Genomic DNA, 23485 nt, shown 5'->3' with positions numbered 1-23485 from the left:
GTTCTCTCAAGGTAGAGCTAGGACAGCCCTGTACATATCGCTGCTTCTTACTGTTCCCAGGGCTTACGCTTGCTAAAGTTTCCACCCACACTGCGTTAGTGAACGCTAAACTGTCACCCCTACAAAAAATACAGGCTTAGGTTCCCGTGAGCCTCTAGTTACAACATTTTTCACCCGCCGATCAACTCATAACTTTGTTTTATGGGGCTTTGTGTGTGTGTAAAGACACCTTATTTAATTACATTGTTGACATTGAACTCAACAGCACTATAATTCATGCCTGAACAGAGCTTATCTCCGTAAGGCAAGTCAAACCTTTCTCGCGCTTGGGAACACGAGACAGCACTTCAGCTGCACCTGGGGTTTGTTTTAACCAGCAAACTGGCCAACCGAAAACACAGAAGCGAAAACAACGAAGCCCTCCCTGCACAGGCCTCGAAAAGGATGTGTTTGCAGGATGAGGTTGAAGCAAAGAGAGCGGAGGGCCCCTTTGGAGCTCAGCTGGGGACAAGGCCATTGAACAAGGAGAGTTTCGCACCACCCTGTGCATGTCTGTGAATGACCTTGGACGTGCAGGGAGTGTTTATTTTGGGGACTGCAAACACATTTCAGCCAATAGGCGAATTTGCAGGTATGGAATCTGTGAGTAATGGGGATTAAACTCATACCACTCAATAGCAAAAAAACAAACAATCCCATCAAAAATGGGCACTTTTCCAAAGAAGATATCCAGATGGCCAACAGGTACATGACAGGAGTGCCCTATCACCACCATCAGGGAAATGCAGATCAAAACCACGTTGGCTGCCACCGCACACCTGTCACAATGACTGTTCCAAGCAATCACAACGTGTTGGTGTGGATGTGGGGTAGAGGGAACCCTGGCTTGCTGTTGTGAGAATGTAAACAGGTAAAGGCACTAATGACAACAGTCTGGGAGTTCCCCCCAAAATGGAAAAATAGAAGTACCATCTGACCCAGCAATTCCACCTTTAGGTATTTATCCAAAACAGATGAAAATGCTAACAGGAAAAGATATATGCACCCCATGTTCACTGCAGTATTATTTACAATAGCTAAGCTATGGAAACAACCTGATGGGTAAATTATAAAGAGGCTGTAACATATATATATATTCCTGCCATTTGCGACAACATGGATAGACTTCAAGGCTAGTATACTGAGTGAAATAAGTTAAACAGAGAAAGACAAATGCCATATGATCCCACTTACTAGTATATGTGGAATATTAAAAACACACACACACACACACACACACACACACACACACACAGCCTTGAACTCAGGAAGTAAGCAGGTTGGCCAGAGGTGGTTGGAGGATAGGCGACATGAGTGAAAAGCGTTCATACATACAAACTTCCAGCTATACTATAAGCAGGTCATGGGGATCTCGTTAGTAATGGCGACTTTAGTTAGTAATAGTGCATTGCAGGCTTGAAAGTTGAGAAGAGAGTCCATCTCTAAAGTTTTCATCACAAGAAATGAAACTTTGGAACTGTGTGCAGTGATGGTTAACTAGACTGACTGTGCTGGTCATTTCACAATATATACAATATTGGAATTAATGTTGTTCGCCTGAAATGAATAGCATGTTACATGTCAATTGCATCTACATTTAAGAAAGGCCTGGCTGGTGTGGCTCAGTTGGTTGGAGCTTTGTTCCATAAACTGGAAGGTTTCAGGTTTGATCCTCAGTCTGGATGCATCCGGGAGGCAACCGATCAAGTTTCCCTCTCACATCAATGTTTCTCTCTCTCTCTCTCAAGAAAAAAAAAAAATCAGTAAAAACAATGTTTTTCCTGTATACATACCATGAACATACAATACACCACATAATGACACCCATATTGTTCCAATATCTATCTGTGTAAATATAGTTTAAAAGCATGAGTTCTTTTCATGAATGCTTTTTATTCCAATCCCAAGCCTCAGGATCCTCTCTAGCTTTTTTCTTTCCAGTCAGTAAAGCACCTCTCTGATGGAAGCTCTGCTTCCACCAAATATATTTGCTTATTTGCTACATCAGTTTATCTTCCTGGCCTGCAGCCTCGTAGCTGAGTCCTCAGCGCTTCTGCGCAGCCTCTGCCCGCACGGCCTCACTCCCTCTGCGCGGTGTGCTGATCCCTCTGTGAAGAGAGGAGACCAAGAGGCAGAGGGAAACAGACAGCCCTCACTGTCATTCAGGCCTGTGCAGGGGGCAGGGGAAGCATTTCTTACCCATTTCACAGGAGCGGCTCAAAGAAGCTGAGCATCTTGCCTGAGGTTGACAGCAAGTCACCCCACAAGCTGAGGGAATGAAATGTGCTGGGCCTTAGTGTAGGGGTTCTTATTCCTGTCTGCACACTCAATCCCGGGGACGCTTCTCAGAAAGACTAATGCTCAAACCCACCCCAGGCAAAGAGCAGGGAACCTCAGGGGATGCTACGCTGGCAGTGTTGGCTTGAAGCTCTCCAGGGCACCCTGATGTGTAGCCAGGGCTGAGAGCCACTGCGTTAGGGCCATATGATCCCAGACCAAATCCACGGGTGCCACTTACGAGCTGCACCATCTTGAGCAGCTGAGCCTCAGTCTATGCATCAGTAAAATGGAATTTAGTAACAGCTTCCTAGAGTGTTTGGTCTTTCCCTGTAGTATTTGTATGCTATGAGCATCATGAATCCAAAGGTCCCCTCCCACCTCAACCCCCTCCCTGACCCTCATGATTCTTTGTCACCCTCCACCTGGTCCAAGAGAGGCGAGTGGACCCATCCTTTTTGGGGTCCTTCTCCCTCCCTCCCCATTTTTCATAAAAGTGCTTTTCCTTCTATTTGCTTCTATTTGCTCACATGTTCCCAGCCTTTTTCAAATGTCACCTTCTTCAGGAAGCCCTCCTAAATGGGATGAGATCACACTATCTCCCCTTCCTGAGCCATAATATTAAAACCTTTTTTTTTTAGTGTTAAAATACATATAAGGTCTAGTAATAATTAATGTCGTTTTCTAATACTTTTTTAAATCGAATTTATTTAAACAATACAACAAAATTTAATCAACAATATAGTTGCCGTTGTTTTCTACTACTTGTGCCCAACCCTCAGGAAGCATTTTAATCCCTCTGTTGTAAAATTCTTGTGATTTTGATGCAAAAAATTCGGTCAATGCATTTTTGAGGCATTCTTCATTACTAAATTTTTTTCCAAGAAGAAAGTTTTGCAAAGAACGAAACAAATGGTAATCGGAAGGGGCAGTATCAGGAGAATATGCATGTTGAGGGAGAACTTCCCATTCCAACTGGCGCAGTTTTTCAGCAGTGATTCTTGCAGTATGCTGTCGTGCGTTATCGTGGTGAAGAATTACGCCCTTCCGATTAATCAGTGCGGGTTCTTTTTCTCTTAAAGCTTGGGCTAACCTTTCCAATTGGGCACTATACACTGCACTTGTAATGGTTTGGTTAGATGGTAAAAGTTCATAATGAAGAATTCCTTTAAAATTCCACCAAACACACATCACTTTTTTCGCATGCAAGTCAGGTTTTGGCGTGGGCTGCGGAGCCTCATTTTTGTCCAACCATTGAGGCCGCCTTTTCAAATTAACATACAGCACCCACTTTTCATATCCGGTAACAATTTGCTCTAAAAATGGCAAACGGTTTTGACTAGAGAGGAGCGAACTGCAAATTGTGACTCTTTGATTACAGTTGTTGTCAGTCAACTCATGAGGAACCCATTTTCCAAACTTTTGGACTTTGCCAAGTGCACGCAATTGATTGGAAATTGTTTTTTGTGAACAATTTAAAGTTGTCGCAAGCTCTTGTTGGGTAATTTGAGGATTTTGCACCAAAAGAGCTTGAAGAGCTTCTTGATCAAAATTGGACACACGGCCTCAACCACTCTTGTCATCTAACAAAAAATTTCCCTCACGAAATTTCTCAAACCAACGCTGGCATTTTCTGGCGCTAACTGCATCTTGACCAAGAGCACTACAGATGTTTTTTGCAGCCTCACTTGCTTTTCTTCCTAATTGAAACTTGTAAAGCATGCAGTGCCGAATATGCTCTTCATCTGCCATCTTCTTAGCCCTAGTTTTGCAACAAAAACCAAACCAAACATAAACTTTTTTCAAGCAAAACTTGTTAATTGCACTTCACACGTTCTGTAGATACCACGTGTTTGAAGGTTATGTCAATACAAGTCAACGCCAAGCAAGATTTTAAACGAATGTTTAAAAACGACATTAATTATTACTAGACCCGATATATCAAGTTTGCTATTTAACCATTTTTTAAGTGTACAGTTCAGTGCCATTAATTGCATTCACTGTGTTGCAGAACCATTATCACTATCACTAAATTTTTTCATCACCCAAGCAGAAACTCTGTACCTGTTTCTATGCAATAACTGCCATTCTTCCCTGAGCCTCGGATTAATTTTCCATTTCTATCATCTTGTCTCTATATTTATTCTACATATTCCACATAAAGAGAATCACCCAGTGTTTGTCCTTGCATGTCTGTCTTTGTTTGCTTAGCATAATGTCTTCAAGGTTCATTTGATACAGTTGTAGCCAGTATCAGAATTTCATTTCTTATTATGGCTGAGGGCTATTCCATTGTATGGATAGAGCACATCTTGCTTATTCATTCATTTTAAAAAAATTTATTGATTTTTCACAGAGAGGAAGAGAGAGGAATAGAGAGTTAGAAACATCAATGAGAGAGAAACATCAATCAGCTGCCTCCTGCACACCCCCCACTGGGGATGAGTCTGCAACCAAGGTACATGCTTTTGACTGGAATCGAACCCGGGACCATTCAGTCCACAGGCCAATGCTCTATCCACTGAGCCAAACCGGTTAGGGCTCATTCATCTGCTGATGACACTCGGGTTGTTTCTCCCTTTTGGTTATTGGGAATGATGCTTCTATGAACATCAGCATAAGGTATTTGTTTGAGACCAGGCTTTTAAAGACAAAGTCATATATTGAGTTGTCCTGTTTTTAGGTCATTGTGTGTGTAAATTCTTTCTCCTCCACAGACTCTATCTTAAACTTGTCCTGTGCCCCTCAGCACTGTCGGGCCTGGTGGTTCCTCAGGGAACGTGTGCTGATTGATTGAGTGTGACGTCCAGGTAGGAGAGAGGTGATGTGTTGGTCACAGGCCATGTCCGGGACCAGCCTCTAACAGCCAGGCCGATTCCAGCCCAGTTTCTGGGTTGAGGAGGTTGGAGGGAGGTGAAGAGGAGCCATCCGAAGCCCAGAACTGGCACCCTCTCCCCAGTGTTGATTTGGCTTCTCCGTGAAAGAGACACACACTTCTAGGTTTTTATGAAGACTCCTCCCTCGGAGCATGAACTCAGCCATCTTTTCAAAGCCCCCTGCAAGTTCCCACCTGTCAGGCTGGACCACACCTCCCAACTTTTGTTCTAGCAGCTCTCCCTTCCCAGAATTCCCTTTCCCCTTTTCCCCTCTGGCTGCCTGCTACTCACAGGTCAAGGCTGAAGCGCCGCCTCCAGGAAGCCTTCCCGGACCCTGTATCTGCGTCAGTTGCCCTACTTTGATGTACCCACAGCATCTGTACTTAACCCATGTTTGGCATGGACGGATGAGTTATAATTGCTGACTCACTTCTAGTCTCCTCCGTGCCCACCTACCACCCCATATAAGGCATTCCTGAAGGTCTTTTTCTTTGTGCTGCTCATTGGAGACACCCTGCCCAGCACTCAGCAGGCCCTCGATAACAATCTGTGCAATAAAGGATCTGTGCAATAAAATATGGCTATAAAAGATCTCCGAGTTTGGTGTTTAACGGTTGTTTTTATTTGCTTTTTCAAAAAAGTAATATATCCACATGATCCAAAAGCCAGTCTCTCTCACGCCTGTCCTTAGCCACCCACACCCCCTCTTCTTTTCACCCTGTTCTGCTCCGTTTTCCTCCGCTTCGTAATATGTCTTGAAGATAATTCTGTCATCACATGCAGACTGTCCCATTTTCCTACACAGCTGTGTAAATTCATTGTTTAGACAGATCGTCATTTCTTGAACCAGGGCTCTCCTGGGGACATTTAGGTTGTTTCCAACTCTTCGCTAATGCTAGCGAGGCTTCCATGAATTATCTTATCCCCATGTCACTTGCGGCATGTATGATCTATAGCAGTGGTGGGCAAACCGTGGCTCTTGAGCCACATGAGGCTCTTTGGCCCCTTGAGTGTGGCTCTTCCACAAAATACCACATGCAGGCGCACACATTCAATGCGACTGAAACTTCGTGGCCCATGCGCAGAAGTAGGTTTTTGGTTCTTAAAAGAAATTTCAATCGTTCTGTTGATATTTGGCTCTGTTGACTAAGGAGTTTGCCGACCACTGATCTACAGGACAGCTCAACGAAATTGTTGCGTTCAAGAGGACGTGGATGTGGTCCCGGGTTCGATTCTGGTCAAGGGCATGTACATTGGTTGCGGGCACATCCCTGGTGGGGGGTGTGCAAGAGGCAGCTGGTTGATGTTTCTCTCTCATTGACATTTCTAGCTCTCTATCTCTCTCCCTTCCTCTCTGTAAAAAAAAAAAAGTCAATAAAATATATTTTAAAAAAGAGGATGTGGATGTGTAAGTGTGGAGGGAGAATAATTGCTCTCCATGGAGGTGGCTAATGGCTGTGAAAGATCTGGTAGTTTGGATAGTTTGCCCTTCAGACACTCATCTAGAGGCAGCTGAGTGATTCCCAGGGAAAATGTTGATCCAGGTTGTTTTCCAGCAGCTTATCGGATTGTTAGCAGCAGCATTCTCAGCGTCACCATCATTGTGGTCATCACCACTATCATTGTGGTCATTGCCATCGTCGTCGTCATCATCATCATCATCATCGTCATCTAAAAGCCCTTGAGATATATTGTGTAACTGACAGTCTGCCACGCTTTCCAGGGAACAAACACCACCCATCTTCTCAGGGAACTTCTGCTCCCAGAACCCACCGACTCCGTCTGTCTGGGGTCCGCAGGGCTCATGACCTCAGGCAGGAAACAGGAATGTGTATTGGACGTCATGTCAGGGTGAGCTGAGCAAGGTGGTGAGAGGCAGAGTTGTTCAGGGGCCGCTGGAAGCAGAGCCTGAGACACAGATTTGGGCACATAGCTTATTTGAGAGGTGGTCCCGGGCAGCAAGAGGGAGGGAACAAGGAGACTGAGAGAGGGAAAGAGGAAGGGCCCTATCTGAGATGCGGCAGCAGGGCCACTGCTGTAGGCAGGGACATCCTGAGAAGGGGGCGGGCTCTTTCCTAAAGGGCGGATCTCCACCTGATCGTAGGTGCCCCCTGCACTTCCAGGCTGTGAGCTGGACCAAAAAAAGCTGCTGGGATGTTGGGGAGAGTCGGGGGGAGAAAGCAGCTGCCTCAAGGAGGCATGATCTGGGCTTACACAGGAGGGCCCACCACAGGGGCTGAGGCCAGACCTGTGCCCAGAAGATGTGATGCAGGAAACAGGGTCAAATGCATTGGACTGATGCCAGGGGGTAGGGGTGATACCTGGGGAGGCGGCCAGCTGGTTCTGGTCAGCCCGGAAGCCTCTGGAAGAGTGAGCAAGCCACAGGAGCTGAGATTTATGGATCTGGGATGAGAAGTCAACCTTGGCTCCAAAGCCTTTTGCTTTGTTTCTGATAACACAGCGATGAGGGCTCTCCCTTCTGTCAGGGATGCCATGATGGTAGATGGTGTCTCAAGTTCAAGTATGTGACCACGTTCTACACTGCTCCCAGCCCAAGTCCCTCCCATTGCTGCCCAAAGACAATGACATGTGACATCATCCCTCATGGCTGAGACCCTCAGGGGATGGCACCCTGTGGTGGCTCAGAGGGACCTATAGAGAAGCTCAATTCCTAAATTTACTTTAAAATTTTTTTTTATTGATTTTAGAGAGGAAGGGAGAGGGAGAGAGGGATAGAAACATCAATGATGAGAGAGACTCATTGATTGGCTGTCTCCTGCATGTCCCCCATTGGGGATTGAGCCCCCAACCCAGAAACATGCTCTGACCAGGAATCGAACTGGACCTCCTGGTTGAGTCGACACTCAACCACTGAGCCATGCTGGTTGGGCCAATTCCTAAATTTTAATTAAGAATTGCATTTGGTTGCTAGTAGGAGAGACTCAAAATGGTAACATCTTGCCTGGCTGGTACTGCTCAGTAGTTGTGTGTCATTCTGTTCATCTAATGGTCACCAGTTCAATTCCTGGTCAGGAACATGCCCGGATTGCAGACTCAATCCTCAGTATGGGGCATGCAGTAGGAGCCGATGGATGTTACACTCTCACATTGATGTTTCTCTCCTCTCCTTTCCTCACTCTCTAAAAATCAATAAAATATTCTTTAAAGAAAAAAAGAAGACAGCAACTTCATGAGGTAGAGCTTTGCTTCCTCAGTAAAAAAAAGTCCGTGGACAAGCCAGTCCAGAGTTGCTCTGACAACTCCACGAAGTTGTGTTGTAACCATGTCCCAGGCTCCTCCCTCCCTTCCTCCCTTCGTCCTTCCTTTCCTCCCTCCCTTCCTCCCTCCCTCCTTCCCTTTCTTTCTTTCTCTCTCTCTCTCTCTTTCTCCTTACCTGAGGATATTTTTCCATTGATTTTTAGAAAGAGTGGGAGAGAAAGTGAAAGACAGAGAGAAACATCAATGTGAGAAAAACATATGGATTGGTTGCCTCTGTACAAACCCCAACTAGGGCCCGGGCTGGGGAGGAACCCGCAAGCAAGATACAAGCCCTTGACTGGAATTGAACCTGGCACCCTTTGGTCTGAAGACCAATGCTCTATTCACTGAGCCAAACCAGCTAGGGACAGCTTCCTTTTAAAAAAAAAACACATGTTTTTATTGATTTCAGAGATAAAGGGAGAGGGGGAGAGAGAGAGAAACATCAATGATAAGAATCATTGATCAGCTGTCTCCTGTGCACCCCTAAATGGGGATCAAGTCTAAAACTCAGGCATGTGCCCTGACCAGGAGTCAAACTGTGACTTCCTGGTTCATAGGTGGACACTCAACCACTGAGCCACACTGGCTGGGCTCCTTCCAGCTTTCTGTTTCTCCATCCTTTGCATGGGTTTTCATCTTTAGGGCTATCTCATAGTCTAAGATGGCACCTGGAAGGATTGTGAGAGGGCAAAGGCACCCGTTAGCTCAATCAGGATCCTTTATTGCCTCTGAACGCCAGCCTGCCCCAGCCCCAAAGATGTAGCATCAGCCACCCTGCTCTAAAAGGAGTATGGAAAACGTTTGTCACTTCCAACAAACAGCGGTATAGAGGGAAGAAGAGGAGGGCGGACATGAGATGGCAACCAGCAGCCTCAATATGGGGTTCAGAGCTCCCCTGGCCCCCAAAGGAACTGGTTCTGAACATGGGTGGGCAGGGTACCGGGAATGAAACTCCACCTGCTCAGCTTTCCAATGGTGGTGGTGATGAAGGTGATGGCGATGCAGGTGGTGCTGCTGGTTTTAGACAAGTGGCCCAGGTGAGAGCAGTCCCATTTGGGAGGCCCAGAACCTCTGCCCAGAGGAAAGCAGGCCGTGGCTGTCAGTCCTGCTTGGAGCCTCTCTTATGACTCAGCCATATGAGCTTTTACTATTTCCCTCTGGCTTGGGCAGGGGACATTCCAACTTTCAGGGATCCGTAGTTCCCTGCCCGTGAAGTGGCAAAAAGAAGGGAAGGGATAAAGGTCGGACAGCTGCACCCCCATAAGAGTTGGATTCCCCCCAGAAGAATCAGCCCAACCTATCAATGCCCAGTCCGGATTTAACTGACCTCAGTGAAGATGAGGGAGGGGACCTGAGAGTCTCTTGCCCTCCCTCTTTCAGAGGAGGGCTCAGGGCAGGACTCCTGAGGTGGGGCCTCATCTGCCTGACAGAGGCAGCCCCTTCCTGACCTCTGAGAATCATGATGGAGGTGAGGGTGGCTACCCACTCGCGGGGTAAAGTCTCCGTTTTCATGCTTCTTGCACAAGACTTAGTGCTCACCACGATCCCCAGTGCTTAAACATTAACTAGAGCCAAGTCAGGCGATGCTCTGGGGGCATTGGCCCCACCAGGCTCTGAGGACTGCCCTCTGCAGAGCAGAGCTGCTGATGTGGATGGACTTCAGTGCCCTCTGCCCAGGGCCTCTGTCCAGCTCCCACTCCCTACAAATAACAACCCTTTGGCGTTGGCCTGTCTCCTAGACCCCATCCACCACTGCTCTGAGCTACTTTTAGCATTAAAGTGCCATGTTTGTCCTCAGAATGCAAGGAGCATGAGGAGATGAAGGGGGAAGCTGGGGCTCGGCATGGACACGACTGTAGGCCTGGCCTTGACACCTGTGTGCCTTAGGCAAGTGAGAGAAGCCTTTCTGGGCCTCATCTGTGAAGTGGGAATAATTAGATGGATGGATGGATGGATGGATGGATGGATGGATATATAGATAGATCTAGAAGCTTTGCAAGTCTAAAGTGAGATCATGAGCATTTACAAATTGCTGAAGGCAGGGAATAGTACAAGAGAATGTTTAACTACGTCCTGGGTTGGCTTCTTGTATCAGCATTTGGACAGCCTCACATGCTGATGACATTCTAGCTGTAAGTCTTGGACGCCAGGAATATCACAGTTGTAGCATAGTTAGGGTTTCACAATCATTCAAAAGTTTCTGACACTTTCAACACTAATCCATAATATTGGGAATTGCCCAAAATCTTTTAGAAAGGTCATTTTGCCACTTTTCAAATATGACAAGTATTTTTCAGTTAAAAATATGTATCTTAAAAGTTATTAAAATTATATTATATAGTTTATTTTAATGAGACATTTATAAAGTGTAAAGCTCATTTTGAGTTTTTCCAGTATAACCACTACTTATTACTTAAGAAAAAACATTATTTGTTGGAAAAATTAAAAATGACACATTATATCATGTTTAAACTAAGGATTGAAAGTGTTTTAAAGTGGATTGATGTTGATTTATACATTAGAACATCAACAATTGTCAAGAACTGTTTCAGGACGCGATGTGTGGAATCCGTACAATTCCACTTTATGGGAAATCAGTGGGTCCTGCTCACCCCTGGCTAGTGTCATTTCTAAGTGATGAGAGCAATGTTTTCTTTTTAAAAAATACATTTTTATTGACTTCAGAGAGGAAAGGAGAGGGAGAGAGAGATAGAAACATCGATGATGAGAGAATCATTGATTGGCTGCCTCCTGAATGCCCCCCCACTGAGGATTGAGCCCACAACTCAGGCATGTGCCCTGACTGGGAATTAAACTGTGACCTCCTGGTTCATAGGTAGATGCTCCACCGCTGAGCCATGCCAGCTGGGCAGAAAGACACTTTCTTAATGTCTCTGCACAATCTGGTATAGCTGTGCATAGGCTACCGCCTGTATAATAAAGAGGGAATCTGCACATTGACCATCACTCCATCACAAAGATGGCTGTACCCACAGCTGAGACCAAGTTCCCATAAGGAGCCTTAACAAGAAATCAGCAAGAACCTAAGGCTAAGCCCTTCCCCACCCCCATGGGGCTTGACAGGGGACCTCAGGTCATGCCCCCCACCTGGCAGGGTTTGACAGGGGACCTCAAGGTGTGCTTCCCATCCTTGTCCTGGGTTAGGGGACCACAGGCCACACCCCCCACCTGATGGGGCTTAACAAGGGACTTTAGGCCATGCCCTGGCACCAGGCCAGGGAACTCAGGCCATGCCCCTGCCCAGTACTGGGCTGGGGGACCTGAGGCTCAGCCCCACCAGGTGATGGGGGACCTCAGGCCATGCCCCCCACCCAGTGGGGCTTGGCAGGGGATCTCAGGCTGTGTACCCCACCTGGCGGGGAACCTCAAGGCATACCCCTGCCCTGGTCTGGACTGGGGGACCTCAGGCCAAGCCCCCGGTCCTGGCACCAGTCCAGGGAACCTGAGGCTATGCCCCCTGCCCAGCAGGGCTTGACAAGAGTGGGACTTGCTGGGTTTGGATCTAGCCCAATTGGGGGGAGAGGGATGGCAGGATCTGGGTCTCATGCAATTTTGAGGTGCATGTGGGGAGGTGGGGACTTGACTCTGTGTCCCATGATGTGCCCCAGACTCTGACAGGAGGAAGGTTTTCATATACATTTTACTAATTTTCTTTCATCTCTGACACTTCCATTATAGAGAAAAAGGGCAAATAGCAATATTAAATTATTTCCTCTAATTTATCCCCTTTTAATGTGCATGAATTTCATGCACTGGATCACTAGTTTCCAGTAAAAGCAAAGCCAAATTGGAAAGAATATGCCCTTTTTGTTTTGCTTTAATAGTATCTTTGAAGGATACAAGACACCTTGTTGTGCTTTAAAATAATTTTGATCAGATGAATGCAAGTGAGGGGCCTGACAATGAGCAATTGCATAACTATTGGATTCTTATGCTTCGGTCTCAGTGTTTTTTCCTCCTTTTCCTAACAATGGAACCAGCCATTGGGATAGACCTCAGACAGTAAGTGACAACATCTAAAAACTATTCAAAGTTGTTAAATGCTCAAAAAATTCTCACCAACTATCACGTGTGGCCTAGGAAGAAGCTGAACCCCCAGAGGCTGAGTCACAGGAGCCACGCATTCACTCTGCAAACACTCACTTCCCTGGGGAGGCGGGGGAGGAGGCTTTTAAATTCATTTCAACTTACTTTTGAATAACTAATATGGGTAGGTGGTTTTATTTGTTTATTTTTTTAAACAGAAGATATTTCTTTTTCCAAAATTTATTTTTATTGATTTCAGAGGGGAAGGGTGAGGGGGAGGGAGAGAGAAACATCAATGATGAGAGAGAATCATAAATCGACTGCCTCCTGCACACCCCACACTGGGGATGGAGTCCACAACCCGAGCATGTGCCCTGACTGGGAATCCAGCAGTGACCTCCTGATTCATACACAGGTCAATGCTCAACTGTTGAGCCATGCTGGCTGGGCACGGTTAGGGGGTTTTAAATGCAGAAACTATAAGAACAAAGTGGAGTTGCTGGGACAGAGGGAATGTGCACTTATAATTTCAATAGCTGCTGCTAAGTTGTTCTCAGAGGGTTTAGTTCCAATTTCCATGCTCAGCAGGAAGACCTGAGTGCTGTTTATACACATCTTTGCCAAGTAATGTTTGATCCTGGCCAATCTGATACGTGAAAGTGATATGTCAGTGCTAATTTAAATGTGCAATTCTCTTATTGCAGGTGAGGTTGGGCATCTTTTCAAATGTTTAAGAGTCATTTGAATATCACCCTAGCTGGTTTGGATCAATGGATAGAGCGTTGGTTTGTGAACTGAGGGCCCTGGATTCTGATCAAGGGCACATGCCCAGGCTGTGGCCGATCTATGATTCTCTCTCACCATTGATGTTTCTATCTATCTCTTCCTCTCCCTTCTCCTTTGAAATCAATAAAAATATATTTCTAAAAAAAAAAAAGGTCATTTGAATTTTATTTCTCTGTGATTTGTCTGTTGATAGTCTTTGCTTACTTTTTTTCTATTGAGGATTGCAGCTCACCCTCAATAAAAAAGAGTATTGATTGGTAGGAGTTCTTTATTGGAGCTCAATAAAATTTATTGATTGATAGGAGCTCTTTATATGTTAGGGAAATTTGCTGTATGTCTTGATATTAACCATAAATACTCCTCCAAGTTTGTTGTTTGTCCTTTGGTTTTGTTTATGATAGCTTCTGCATTCATAAGTCAAAAAAAATTTTTGTTTGGAGTTGAATTTATCAAGCTTCTATTTTATGGCTTCTAGGTTTTGTGTCATAATCAGAAAGGCCTGCAGACTGAAGGGTCCTGGGTTTGACTGAGCATTGGGGGCTCGATCCCCAGTAGGAGATGTGCAGGAGGAAGCCAATCAATGATTCTCTCCCATCATTGATGTTTCTCTTTCTCTTTCCCTTTTTCTTCCTCCCTGAAATCAATAAGAATATATCTTTTTTAAAAAGGCCTTCCTGATGAGGAAAGTATTTTTAAATATAGTTTTATTGTTGTTAGTATTACAGATGTTTCTCATTTTTCTCCCCTAGCCTCACTCCTCCCAACTCCTCCATTCTCCCCCAGGTCTTCACTATCCTATTGCCTGAGTCCATGAGCTATGCATGTCTACATTAATAAAATAGAAAGATGCAAATTGACCGTACCTTCATGAAAGCTCACCAGCCAGTCAGGAGTGAGTATGCACATTAACACACCAAAGATGGCAGGCTAATTTGCATACATAGGCATGGAGTGAAGACTGAAGGCTCCAGCCAGAGTGAAGACTGAAAACTGAAGACTGAAGACTGAAGAAGCTTGGCTTCTCTGCTGAGGCCAGAGTGAAGGCCTGGGTCCTAGGTACCAGAGAAACAGTGCCAGCAGCCAGGGCAAGGAAGGCCTATTGCATGAATCTTTGTGCACCAGGCCTCTAGTAAGTATATAAGTTCTTTGGCTCATCTCTTCCTTGGTTTATCTCTTAGGAAAGTAATTATTTAATTTATTAACATTGAAAGAAACTGAGATGGCGATAGATGCCATAACCTCCCTTAACAAAAAGTCCCAGGCTCAGAGGCTGTGAGAGACCTGGGCTTTCACAGGCTTTGGGCTGGTATTAGCTGACTTCCTCCAGCCACTGCACTGAACCAGCGTGAAGACTGAGTGGGGCCAGGAGGAGCAAGGTCCACGCAGGGTTGGTATAGAAGCAGGTCACCTGGCTTCCCTTTGGGGACAAGGCTCAGGCACCCCCAGGTGGAGGGGAAGCTCACGCGGGGCCCTGTTTCTGCAGGCTGCACCCCCTCCCAGACTGCTGGGAAGAAGGGGAGAGGCTGGCCCAAAGTGGGGAGGGAGGCAGATCCTCCACGGGGAGCAGGGGAGTTGCCTGAGCCCACAGCAGGAGGGAGGGCAGACAGGGGGGGAGGAGGTGCTGTTTGTTCCACCATCTCCTCTGGCCTCAACCCCTCCTGCAGCCCCTTCCCTGACAGAATGCACCTTCCAGGGCCCACATCCTCCTCCTGAGCCTAGTCCCGTGGCTCCTGTTAACACGTGCACTGCTGAGAAGCTGGGCCTTGCTGGATAACCTACGAGCTCAGATTCCGAAGCCTCAGGGCCTGTCCCATCAGCAGGGTCCTTCCAGGCTGCACTGGGTGCAGCAATGTGTTCCCACAGCCTTATGGTTTCCTAAAAACTGCCATTTTGAATTATTTCTCTAAGAGTGCCACTCAGGAATTGTTTAAGCTTCAGGCCCCATACTCCACTGCTGATCTACACGTAAGCAACTCTAATGGTGGGATGGCAGGCAAGTTAGAGGCAACCTTCTTTTGGGGTCTGGGGACCTTCCTGCTGGCTCCCAAATCACATCAGGCTAGTGCAGTTTGCCCCTCTGTTGACTAATGAGTTTGCCGACCACTGCTAAGGCATTACCTTTACCCAAAAATTTCGACTTCAGGGTAAAGACATTAGTATGTTATTAAAATGTTTTTCAAGTGTTTTCCCCTAAGGCACTGGTCGGCAAACTCATTAGTCAACACAGCGGCAAACCGCATATGGCTCCCAAGCCGCAGTTTGCCGACCACTGGGCTAGTGATACCGGCTAAGGCAAAAGCCAGCAGAGCAATGCTGATTTTTGGTCCCCGAGCCTGGCCTGCTGTACTCGCTTTGCCAGAAGGGTGAGGAGCAGGTAGGCAACTAGCAGCTGCTTACCTGCCTCTGACCCTTCTCAGGGGGGGGGGGGGGGGGGGAGGTGAGAGCCGCTCATGCAGCCAGGAGCTGCTGGCTCCCTCCTCCTCCAGCCCAGCTCAGCTCAGCAGCACTTCCTCTTGGCTTCAGCTAGAGGTGCAGGTGCCCCTCGGTCACGGGGTGGGTGGGTGGGGTGGGTGGCGGCCCAGGGCCTGTGTGTTTATCCCCCCCGGGCCTGAGTGAGCAGGTGTGTCCTTGAGTGAGAAGTGTTCTGAGGTCGGGTGTGTGTGTGGGGAGGAAATGTGGGGGATGGTGGCCATCTCTGAGAGGGAAGGAGAGGGGAGCAGCGCCCCACTGTCCACATACACGCTCCACCTGCCTCCTCCCACACGCTTTCGGGTGGGGTTCCCCTTCTTCCCTTCCTGTCTGCCACCCCTGCCATCCAACCGGTCCCAACCAACCAGCTGGGCCAGATACTCTCTGACGAGTGTGGCCCAGACCTCAGCTCTGTTTCCTGGGGTTCGTGGATGGGATCAGCCCCTCCTGTGGCCCGTTCCTCGTTCTCTCCAAGGCCCTGCAATTCCTGCTTCCACATCCTGCCGGGAGCGCCTTCCTGGCGGGATGGTGCCTCCCCTGTCGGACTGGGAGCTCTCTGTTCTCCAACGGCTGCTGCCATGTAGGTGAAAGCAACCATGCAGAGAGCAGACTGGTGGCTGCCAGAGGGGAGGCGGGTTGGGGGACTGGGAGAAAGGGGTGAAGGGATTAAGAAATGCAAATTGGTAGTTTCAAAATAGTCAATGTACGGCGCCAGGTGGGGACTGGAAATATTAGGGGAGCACTGTGTAAAGTATCTGGTTGTCTAACCACTGAGCTGTGGGAGGCGGGCCAGGGCTCTGTGTGTTTATTCCCCTGGGGGAGTGAGATTGAAGGGAAATTGTGATTGAAAGATAGAAAAGAGGGCTCGGGTAGACCTGTCACTCTCAGACAGGGATCTGGGGGAAGTGGAAACAGGGCTGTTACACAGACCCCAGAGGGGGTCTGAATCAGCATATGGGTTTTCTCCCCCTTCTTTTTTTGTTTCATTGAATTAGAGGGAGGTGGATGGGTGGGTGGGGGGGGAGAGAGAGAGAGAGAGAGAGAGAGAGAGAGAGAGAGTTATCAATGTGAGAGTGATACATTGATCGGTTGCCTCCCACACTTGTCCTGAATGGGGATCAAACCTGTGACCTTCCAGTGCCTGGGACAATGCTCCAACCAGCTGAGCCCCCAGGCCAGGGCCCCCTCCTTTTTTTAATGGGTAAATTGTTGCTAGGTTATACTTTAACCCCTCTCAGCATTCCAAAGGTGCGGGGTGCTGAGTGAGATTTACATTCCCAGCCTTGTCCTCTCTTCATGCAGGGCCCCTCCTCCCCAGGAGCATTCTCACCGCCACCCTCTCAGCGTGACCTGGGGGGAGTGGCTAGGTCCCTGCAGGCTCACACTTTCCTTTTTATTAGAAAAAAGGTGGCGTGCAACCACGTCAGGAAACAGCATAGCTCACGCTGACAAACCGCGTGCCTCCCCCGTGACGCAGAGCGTCTCCTGGTCCAAGTTCCTTTCAACGGCAGCGCCTGTGTCTGCTCCTCCTCAGGCTGCTCCATGCTCAGCGCCGCTGAGAGGACCAGAGTCAACACCGGAAAGATCCAGAACGCCGGCCGGGAGGCAGGCGGGATGAATCGGTGGCTCACGTTCGCACGGTGATGAGAGTGAACACAGCCCCCACACGTGTCACTGCAGGAGGCCCGAGGAGAGGGGGCATGCTTCTCCCAGTTCTAGCACAGCGACCATGAGTCCACAGTGACAGGCGTCAGCGAGAGGTGGCCGTTTGGGGGCGAGGACGGGGCAACAAGGGAGGGGGGAGGTATGCGAAGTGCTGCCGGCCCCCTCCTGGGCTTGGACCCTGAAGTCCCCGTGTCTGTCCGGGAACGACGCTACACTAGAGTGGAGGGCCCACCAAAAAATGGGGGTGACATCGTGGCAGAGGGGAAGCATCGTGTCTGAGGAGCAAGGTGAGCCCTGCAGGGCTGAGGGGTTGGATGACCAGCCCCTAAATGGCCTTCCCAGCACGTGGGCCTTTCTGTTCCGTTCAACAGGTGCCAAGAACCCACGGGGGCGCGGGCCTCAGTTCTCTAGGGATCCAAGAGGAACAGGACTTGCCTCTGCTCTCAGGGAGCGCACAGCCTGGCGGGGGAAAGAGGTGGCGTGTAGAAAAGCAGTCAGCACGCAACAGGTTACATGCCAGCAGGGAGGCGTGTGCCCATGCATGGGAGCCCAGAGGCAGAGGTGTCTGTGCATGAATGGGAGATGGCACATGAGAGTCAAGGCCTAAGGGGCCACCAGGAACCACAGATGAGCAGAGGGGCCCCCCTCCGAGGGCCCTGGCAGGGGCCCAGCATGTGCAGAGGCTGGGGGAGGGAGGGGAATAGCGGGCAGGGGACATGGTACTTCGAAACCATGTTTCCTCTGGAGCATCACGTTTGTGCAGGACAGTGGGGAGGCAGAGGCAAGAAACATGGGCAAGGCGGGGGGCGGGGGGGGGGAGCGGGGCCTGCCCCAAAGAGCTTGGTTTACCTCGCTCAGGAGTTTGGGCAGCCCCAGAGTCTTCCTTCCTGTCTCCTTCTCCCCCTTTCTCCCTCCCTACCCTGCCTTCCCTTTCTCCCTTCCTCTTCCCCCCCACTTTAAAACCCAAAATAACTTTGCAATATGCACAAACCAAGTGGGTAGAGCAGTGAAAACAGGGACTTTGCCGATCCCCATTTCCCCAGGGCTCCTCGGGGGACCTGACATTCAGTAGCTGCTCAGAACACGTTTAGTGATGACGTAGGTCCTGGGAGGTACACGTCCTGCAGGTACCACATGGGCAAGGCAGGCAGGGGACTGTCCCCTCAGGTTCTCTATAACTAACCAGTCACAGTCACTGGGCACCTACCATGGCCGGGAACTGCTGCAGAGATTCCGAACCTTGGGCTGAGGGAGGGGATTTCGGGAGGACTGCCTGGGGTGAGCGGGGCAGCACTAAGACCTGGAAGTCACAGCAGGAACTAGTCCCAGGGAGGGTTTCAGATGGGGGGACAGGATTCAGTGAGGCCCAGAGGCAAGGATGAGGGTGGGAGTTGGGTTGAATTTGAGGCCCGAGAGCTGCAGGAGAGAGGAGGTGGCTGCAGACCAGAGTAGGACATGTCCTGAAGGCCAGAGTAAGAATATGGGGCTTTGGCCAGAGGACAGCGGATTTCAGCAAGATAGAGTGTGCTGTGATACATTTTGTAGCAAAGAGGATGAATCCAGAGAGGCAGAAAGATGGGAGGCATGCAGGGGAGAGTCTGTCACCCCAAGAGAGAGGAGGGAGAAGGGTCCAGGTAAGAGCAAAAGAAACAGGGCGAGGAGCAGGGTTCAGGGAGTCCTCAGAGGCAGACTGGTCTCGTCCCCTTGCCCTCTCTACCAGCCAGCTCCCTCCCCTCTCCAGGGCTCGCCCCAGCCCTGGTTGTTGGTCTCTGCACTTCTCTCTTGGTCCCTTCTCCTCCCTCCACTACTAGTTCTTAAGGAAGCGGGCACTTTTCCTGCCTGGCTCTGGGCCCAGCGGCTGGCCCAGGAATGCACAGTCCTCCTCCCTGTCACCTGCTCCGGTCACTCCTGCCCCGAAATCCCTGGCGGATCCTGGATCAGCAGCTCGCACTCCGTTTCCCTTTCTCTCACCTGGGTCTTCTGCCAGGGCCTGCCTGCCCTTTCCTTCCTCCTTGGTGCTCTCATCTTTCTTCTTAAAAAAAAAAATTAAAAAAAAATTAATGATTTCAGAGAGAAAGGGAAAGGCAGAGAGAGACAGAAACACCGATGATGAGAATCATTGATCAGCTGCCTCCCGCATGGGACACACTGGGGATCAAGTCCCAAGCAAGCCAGGCCTGGGCCCTGACTGGGAATTGAATCATGACCTCCTGCTTCATAGGTCGATGCTCTACCACTGAGCCATACTGGCTGGCTTCATCTTTTTTCTGAAGCTGCAGCTTCTTTGAAAATCTTCCCACTCTTCCAGTCCCCCCTCCCCCCCTTAAGTGTGCGTGAGTGTGTGCCTCCAGCGTGCATCATTCACACGGACACCGCTCAGCTCTGTGGCCCAGGCAGGAGGTCCCCTGACCCTGACACGAATGCTGAGGCACACATCCAGGTGAGTACAGAGCCTGGTCCGATTTGTTCACCCCAAACCCTGGCGCCCAGGGCTGCCCAGTAGACATTGGTTGGGAGGAAGAAGGTGGCAGATGCAGGTGCTGCAAAGCCTCTCCAGGAAGGACTCCCTGCCCCGTGGCAAGGAGTGTGGTGAGCCCGTGGCCCCACTGGTTAGCCTCTCTGGGGGCCCCAGGCTGGGACGAGGGTGAGCAGGGTGAGGCGCCTGGCTCTCCGGATCGGGCAGGCACCTCCTTCCATTCTGTGCTCGGTGCATCGCTCTCGCTGCTCTCTGGCCCGGCCTTGCGGCTGGTGGCCCAGTATTTTGACGCGGCTCTGTCAGGGCTCCCTCCAGGGCAGTCTGTGCTCCGGAGCGCTCCGTTGGGCAGGTAGAGAACTGTCAGATCTGCCTGGTCTTGCTCCTGCCTGTTTCCCTGCCAGGAAGTCACTTCCCAGTGGCCTCGTCCGTGCCGAGCCTCAGCCCAGCAACTGCTTCCCAGGGAACCTGACCTGACAGGCAGGCGCAGCCAGATTACAAAGGAATCCACACCCCTGTGAGCTCCGACGGCCCGTCCGGGCCCAGTGCCTGCACACAAGGCGCTCGAGAAATCCCTGAGGCCCTGGCTGGTCTGGCCCAGTGGATAGAGCCTTGGCCTGCGAACTGAAGGGTCCCGGGTTTGATTCCAGTTAAGGGCACATGCCTGGGTTGCAGGCTCCATCCCCAGTAGGGAGGCAGCCCATCAACGATTCTCTCACATTGATGTTTCTATCTCTTTCTCTCCCTCTCTGAAACCAATTGAAATTTATTTAACAAAGAAAAAGAAATCCCTGAGGATGACTGAGTCCCCGGATGTGTGAGCATCTGCTGGGAGGCCAGGGAGTATTTGTGTGGAACCTGCCAGTCGCCTCCAGTGGGAGTTCCCACGGCACTCCGGACGGAATCACGAGGCGGAAAGAGCTATTTCCACGGTTTAAACAGTCTCAGAGAGTTTATGCTTTTAGGTGAGACGAGGCCACGCCAGTTATTGGAAATCTGAGCCTTTGCTTTTGGCAGGGACGATGTCAGAGCTGTGTGGAAACACTGGCTTATCTTGAAGTGAGCAGTTGGCAGCTACACAGAAATATGTTTTCGCTGGGCAGAAGGAGGCAGAGGAGAGGAGTGGGAAGGTCCATGGTGTTGGACTCTCACACCAGATGCCCTCAGGCAAATCCCCTATGTCTCTGAGCCTCGGCTTCCCCAACTGTAAAGTGGGATCTAGCAAGTCCTGTCCTGGAGACAGTAATGTAAAGAGTCCATTATAGATTTTAGCCCTGAGTGGGGTGGAGCCACTGTTACCATCAACTAATGCCCATCAAAACCTTTTAAAACATGGAGTCGCTGGGCCAGGAGGTGTCCTTGGTGGGGACTGGCCCAACAGCCTATGTGGACCAGGTCGGACAGAGGCGGCTCATTTTGAGGATGAGCGAGGACTCCAGTTCTGAGGCTGCAGCAAACAGGACGTGAGCTGGGCCAGCATCCTGGGAGACAGGAACAAGCTGGCAGGGTCAAGGGCACTGAGCACCCTCGGGGTCTCAGCCAGCAGAGCCTGGCGGGGAGTGTGAAAATCCATCTGCCCTTCAGCATTAGGGTTTGGTCAGTGCTCCAGGACACTCAGGCAGCCTTAGGGATGATGCATGCAAATGCTCTGCTCCTGGACCACCCAGGAAGACCCACAGACCTGCCATCTTAGAAAGAAGACCTTTCCCTTCCAGACGGTGGAGGTGGCATGCACAGCCTATGCACTGTCTCCTGTGCTGTGCAATTCACATTCATGGATGGAAAAAAGACTAGAAGGAAACACACCGAAGTATTTCTCACTACCTTTTTGTCACGGGGTGGGAGAGATATTGAGCAACTTACATTTTCTCCGTGGCTTGATGATGTCGGCGGATGGAGGCTGGAGAGGAGGAAGTCGACTTAAGATTTAAAAATGTATTGTCCTCAGAGTCCATTTAACTTGAGGATGAGGTTCTAGACTCAGCATTTTCCGATGAGCGAGAATCCACCACCAGCACCTGGTTTCTAGAAACCCTTTCAGGTGGGGAGTGGGTGGCCCAGGAAGCCTGGAAGGTCATCTCAGACTCTCACTTATCCTTCTGTCCCACACGAGGAGGGACACATGGAGATGAGGGTCCCATCCCCCACGCCATCCCCAGCACCATGCTCAGGTGAGTGGGAGGCCTGGAGACGGCCTGTGGAGAGAGGTCTCTGCACTCTAACACCAGGCCCAGCTCCTCACTTTGGGGAGGAAGGGTCTGGACACCAAGGCTTTTGATAATCTGCTAACGTTTTGGGTGGCACTCTCATCTCTTTTTTGAGCTTCCTCCCCACTTCCAGAAAAATCTTGTTTACCCCCATCCAGGTGATCTTTAGTGACCTTACTGGTCCCAAGCCGTACATATCCCCAAACTGTCTTCTCTCACCTCCTTCCCTACTTGTCTGGTTCCCCCACTGCACTGTTCTTTGCAAAGCATGCTGCCTACTAATTCACACTGCAGTGTAAGGACCACAGCTCATAAAACCAGAGGTTCATAAGAGCTGTTTTACCGTGGAATCACTCTCTGGAGAAGTCAGTGTAGCTAAGCCAGAACCCAGAACTGGAATCAGAAGGTCTGGGTTCAAGTTTTGTCGTTGCCTCTAAATCATTGGCTAACTTTGGGCAAGCTGTGCTCTCTCTGAGCCTCAGATTCCTCACCTGTGGAAGCATAACAGGCCCTAAAAATTGCCTCTCCCCCACCCCCAAATCAGTCCTCAAGCTATTCTTTTCTCTCTATTACCTGATTTTCACACAAATCCCATGGCTGCCTTGGCAGGAAGCCCTATTATTCTGACTGGCCTTTCAAAGCACAGCTCAGATAATCCCTTCCCCAGGAACGCCCCCCTCCCCCCCCAGGTTAATCAGTCCATCCTGGGGCTGCAGGGCCTCTGCACCTGGCACTGGCTCTCAACCGCCTGCCTGGCATCAAGGGCAGTGACCTCTCATTGTCCCTTTGGTTCCCCAGGGCCTGGCATACAGTAGGTCCCCAGTGGCTGTTCCAATAACATTGAATGACACCAGCTCATCCCGATTCTGTCTTCTCCAGTGTTCCTCAGCTCCCCCTGCAGGGCCTCTGCTGGAAACCAGGGAGGTGGGTGATTGTGTTTTCACGGGTCTCTGCTGACAGTGCTGGGCAGGAGAGATGTAAGGGGGAGACCGGGGCCCCCTCTGTAGAGGTTGTCACACTCACACCCCACAAACACAGCTGGTTCAAACACCAGAGAACTTCCCAGTGACTTGCCCTGCCCTGGGCCAAATATCATATTTCAAATGCCTGGCCCAGGGCTGGCACCCAGGAGGCACGCCTCTAATGTCAAATGCTAGTTCCTTACCCTCCCCACTCTTTCTTCGAAGGTGAAGGTAAGAAATGGGCTTCCAATAAGTGCCACTGTGATGGCCGAGTGAGGGGGTCCCACCCACCCAGTACCCCCAGGACCTAGGCCACGTTGCCATGGATCCCAGTTGGTTTCTGGCTCTCAGAGTCTGGGTGCCTTTCCCTGGAGGAGGTGGAGAGGCTGGGGAGGGGGTGGCGGCAGCTGGGTCACTTGCAGT

At 49.8% G+C, this 23485-nt stretch overlaps 1 protein-coding gene across 3 annotated transcripts; it reads right to left on the bottom strand.

The window, feature by feature from the left end:
• Nucleotides 1-6589: 6589 nt before the first annotated feature.
• LOC123651363 lies at nucleotides 6590-10111 on the bottom strand. Of its 3 annotated transcripts, none has more exons than XR_006740018.1 (3): nucleotides 9394-9756; nucleotides 7514-7671; nucleotides 6590-7173 (listed from the first exon to the last, which is right to left on the bottom strand). XR_006740018.1 is itself a non-coding variant. In XM_045572931.1 (3 exons), the coding sequence occupies exons 1-3, from the start codon at nucleotides 9963-9965 to the stop codon at nucleotides 6691-6693; spliced, it is 654 nt and encodes a 217-aa protein (XP_045428887.1). In that variant the 5' UTR covers nucleotides 9966-10111; the 3' UTR covers nucleotides 6590-6690. The 3 variants fall into 3 exon arrangements, 1 of the variants encoding a protein (XP_045428887.1); XR_006740019.1 differs by having other exon boundaries at nucleotides 6590-7048; XM_045572931.1 differs by lacking the exon at nucleotides 9394-9756 and adding an exon at nucleotides 9781-10111 and having other exon boundaries at nucleotides 6590-7001.
• Nucleotides 10112-23485: the final 13374 nt, after the last annotated feature.

This window comes from Pipistrellus kuhlii, unplaced genomic scaffold (assembly GCF_014108245.1).
Source record: "Pipistrellus kuhlii isolate mPipKuh1 unplaced genomic scaffold, mPipKuh1.p scaffold_m20_p_5, whole genome shotgun sequence".
NCBI classification, from domain to species: Eukaryota; Metazoa; Chordata; class Mammalia; order Chiroptera; family Vespertilionidae; genus Pipistrellus; species Pipistrellus kuhlii.
This window is presented reverse-complemented; position numbering and strand designations above follow the sequence as displayed.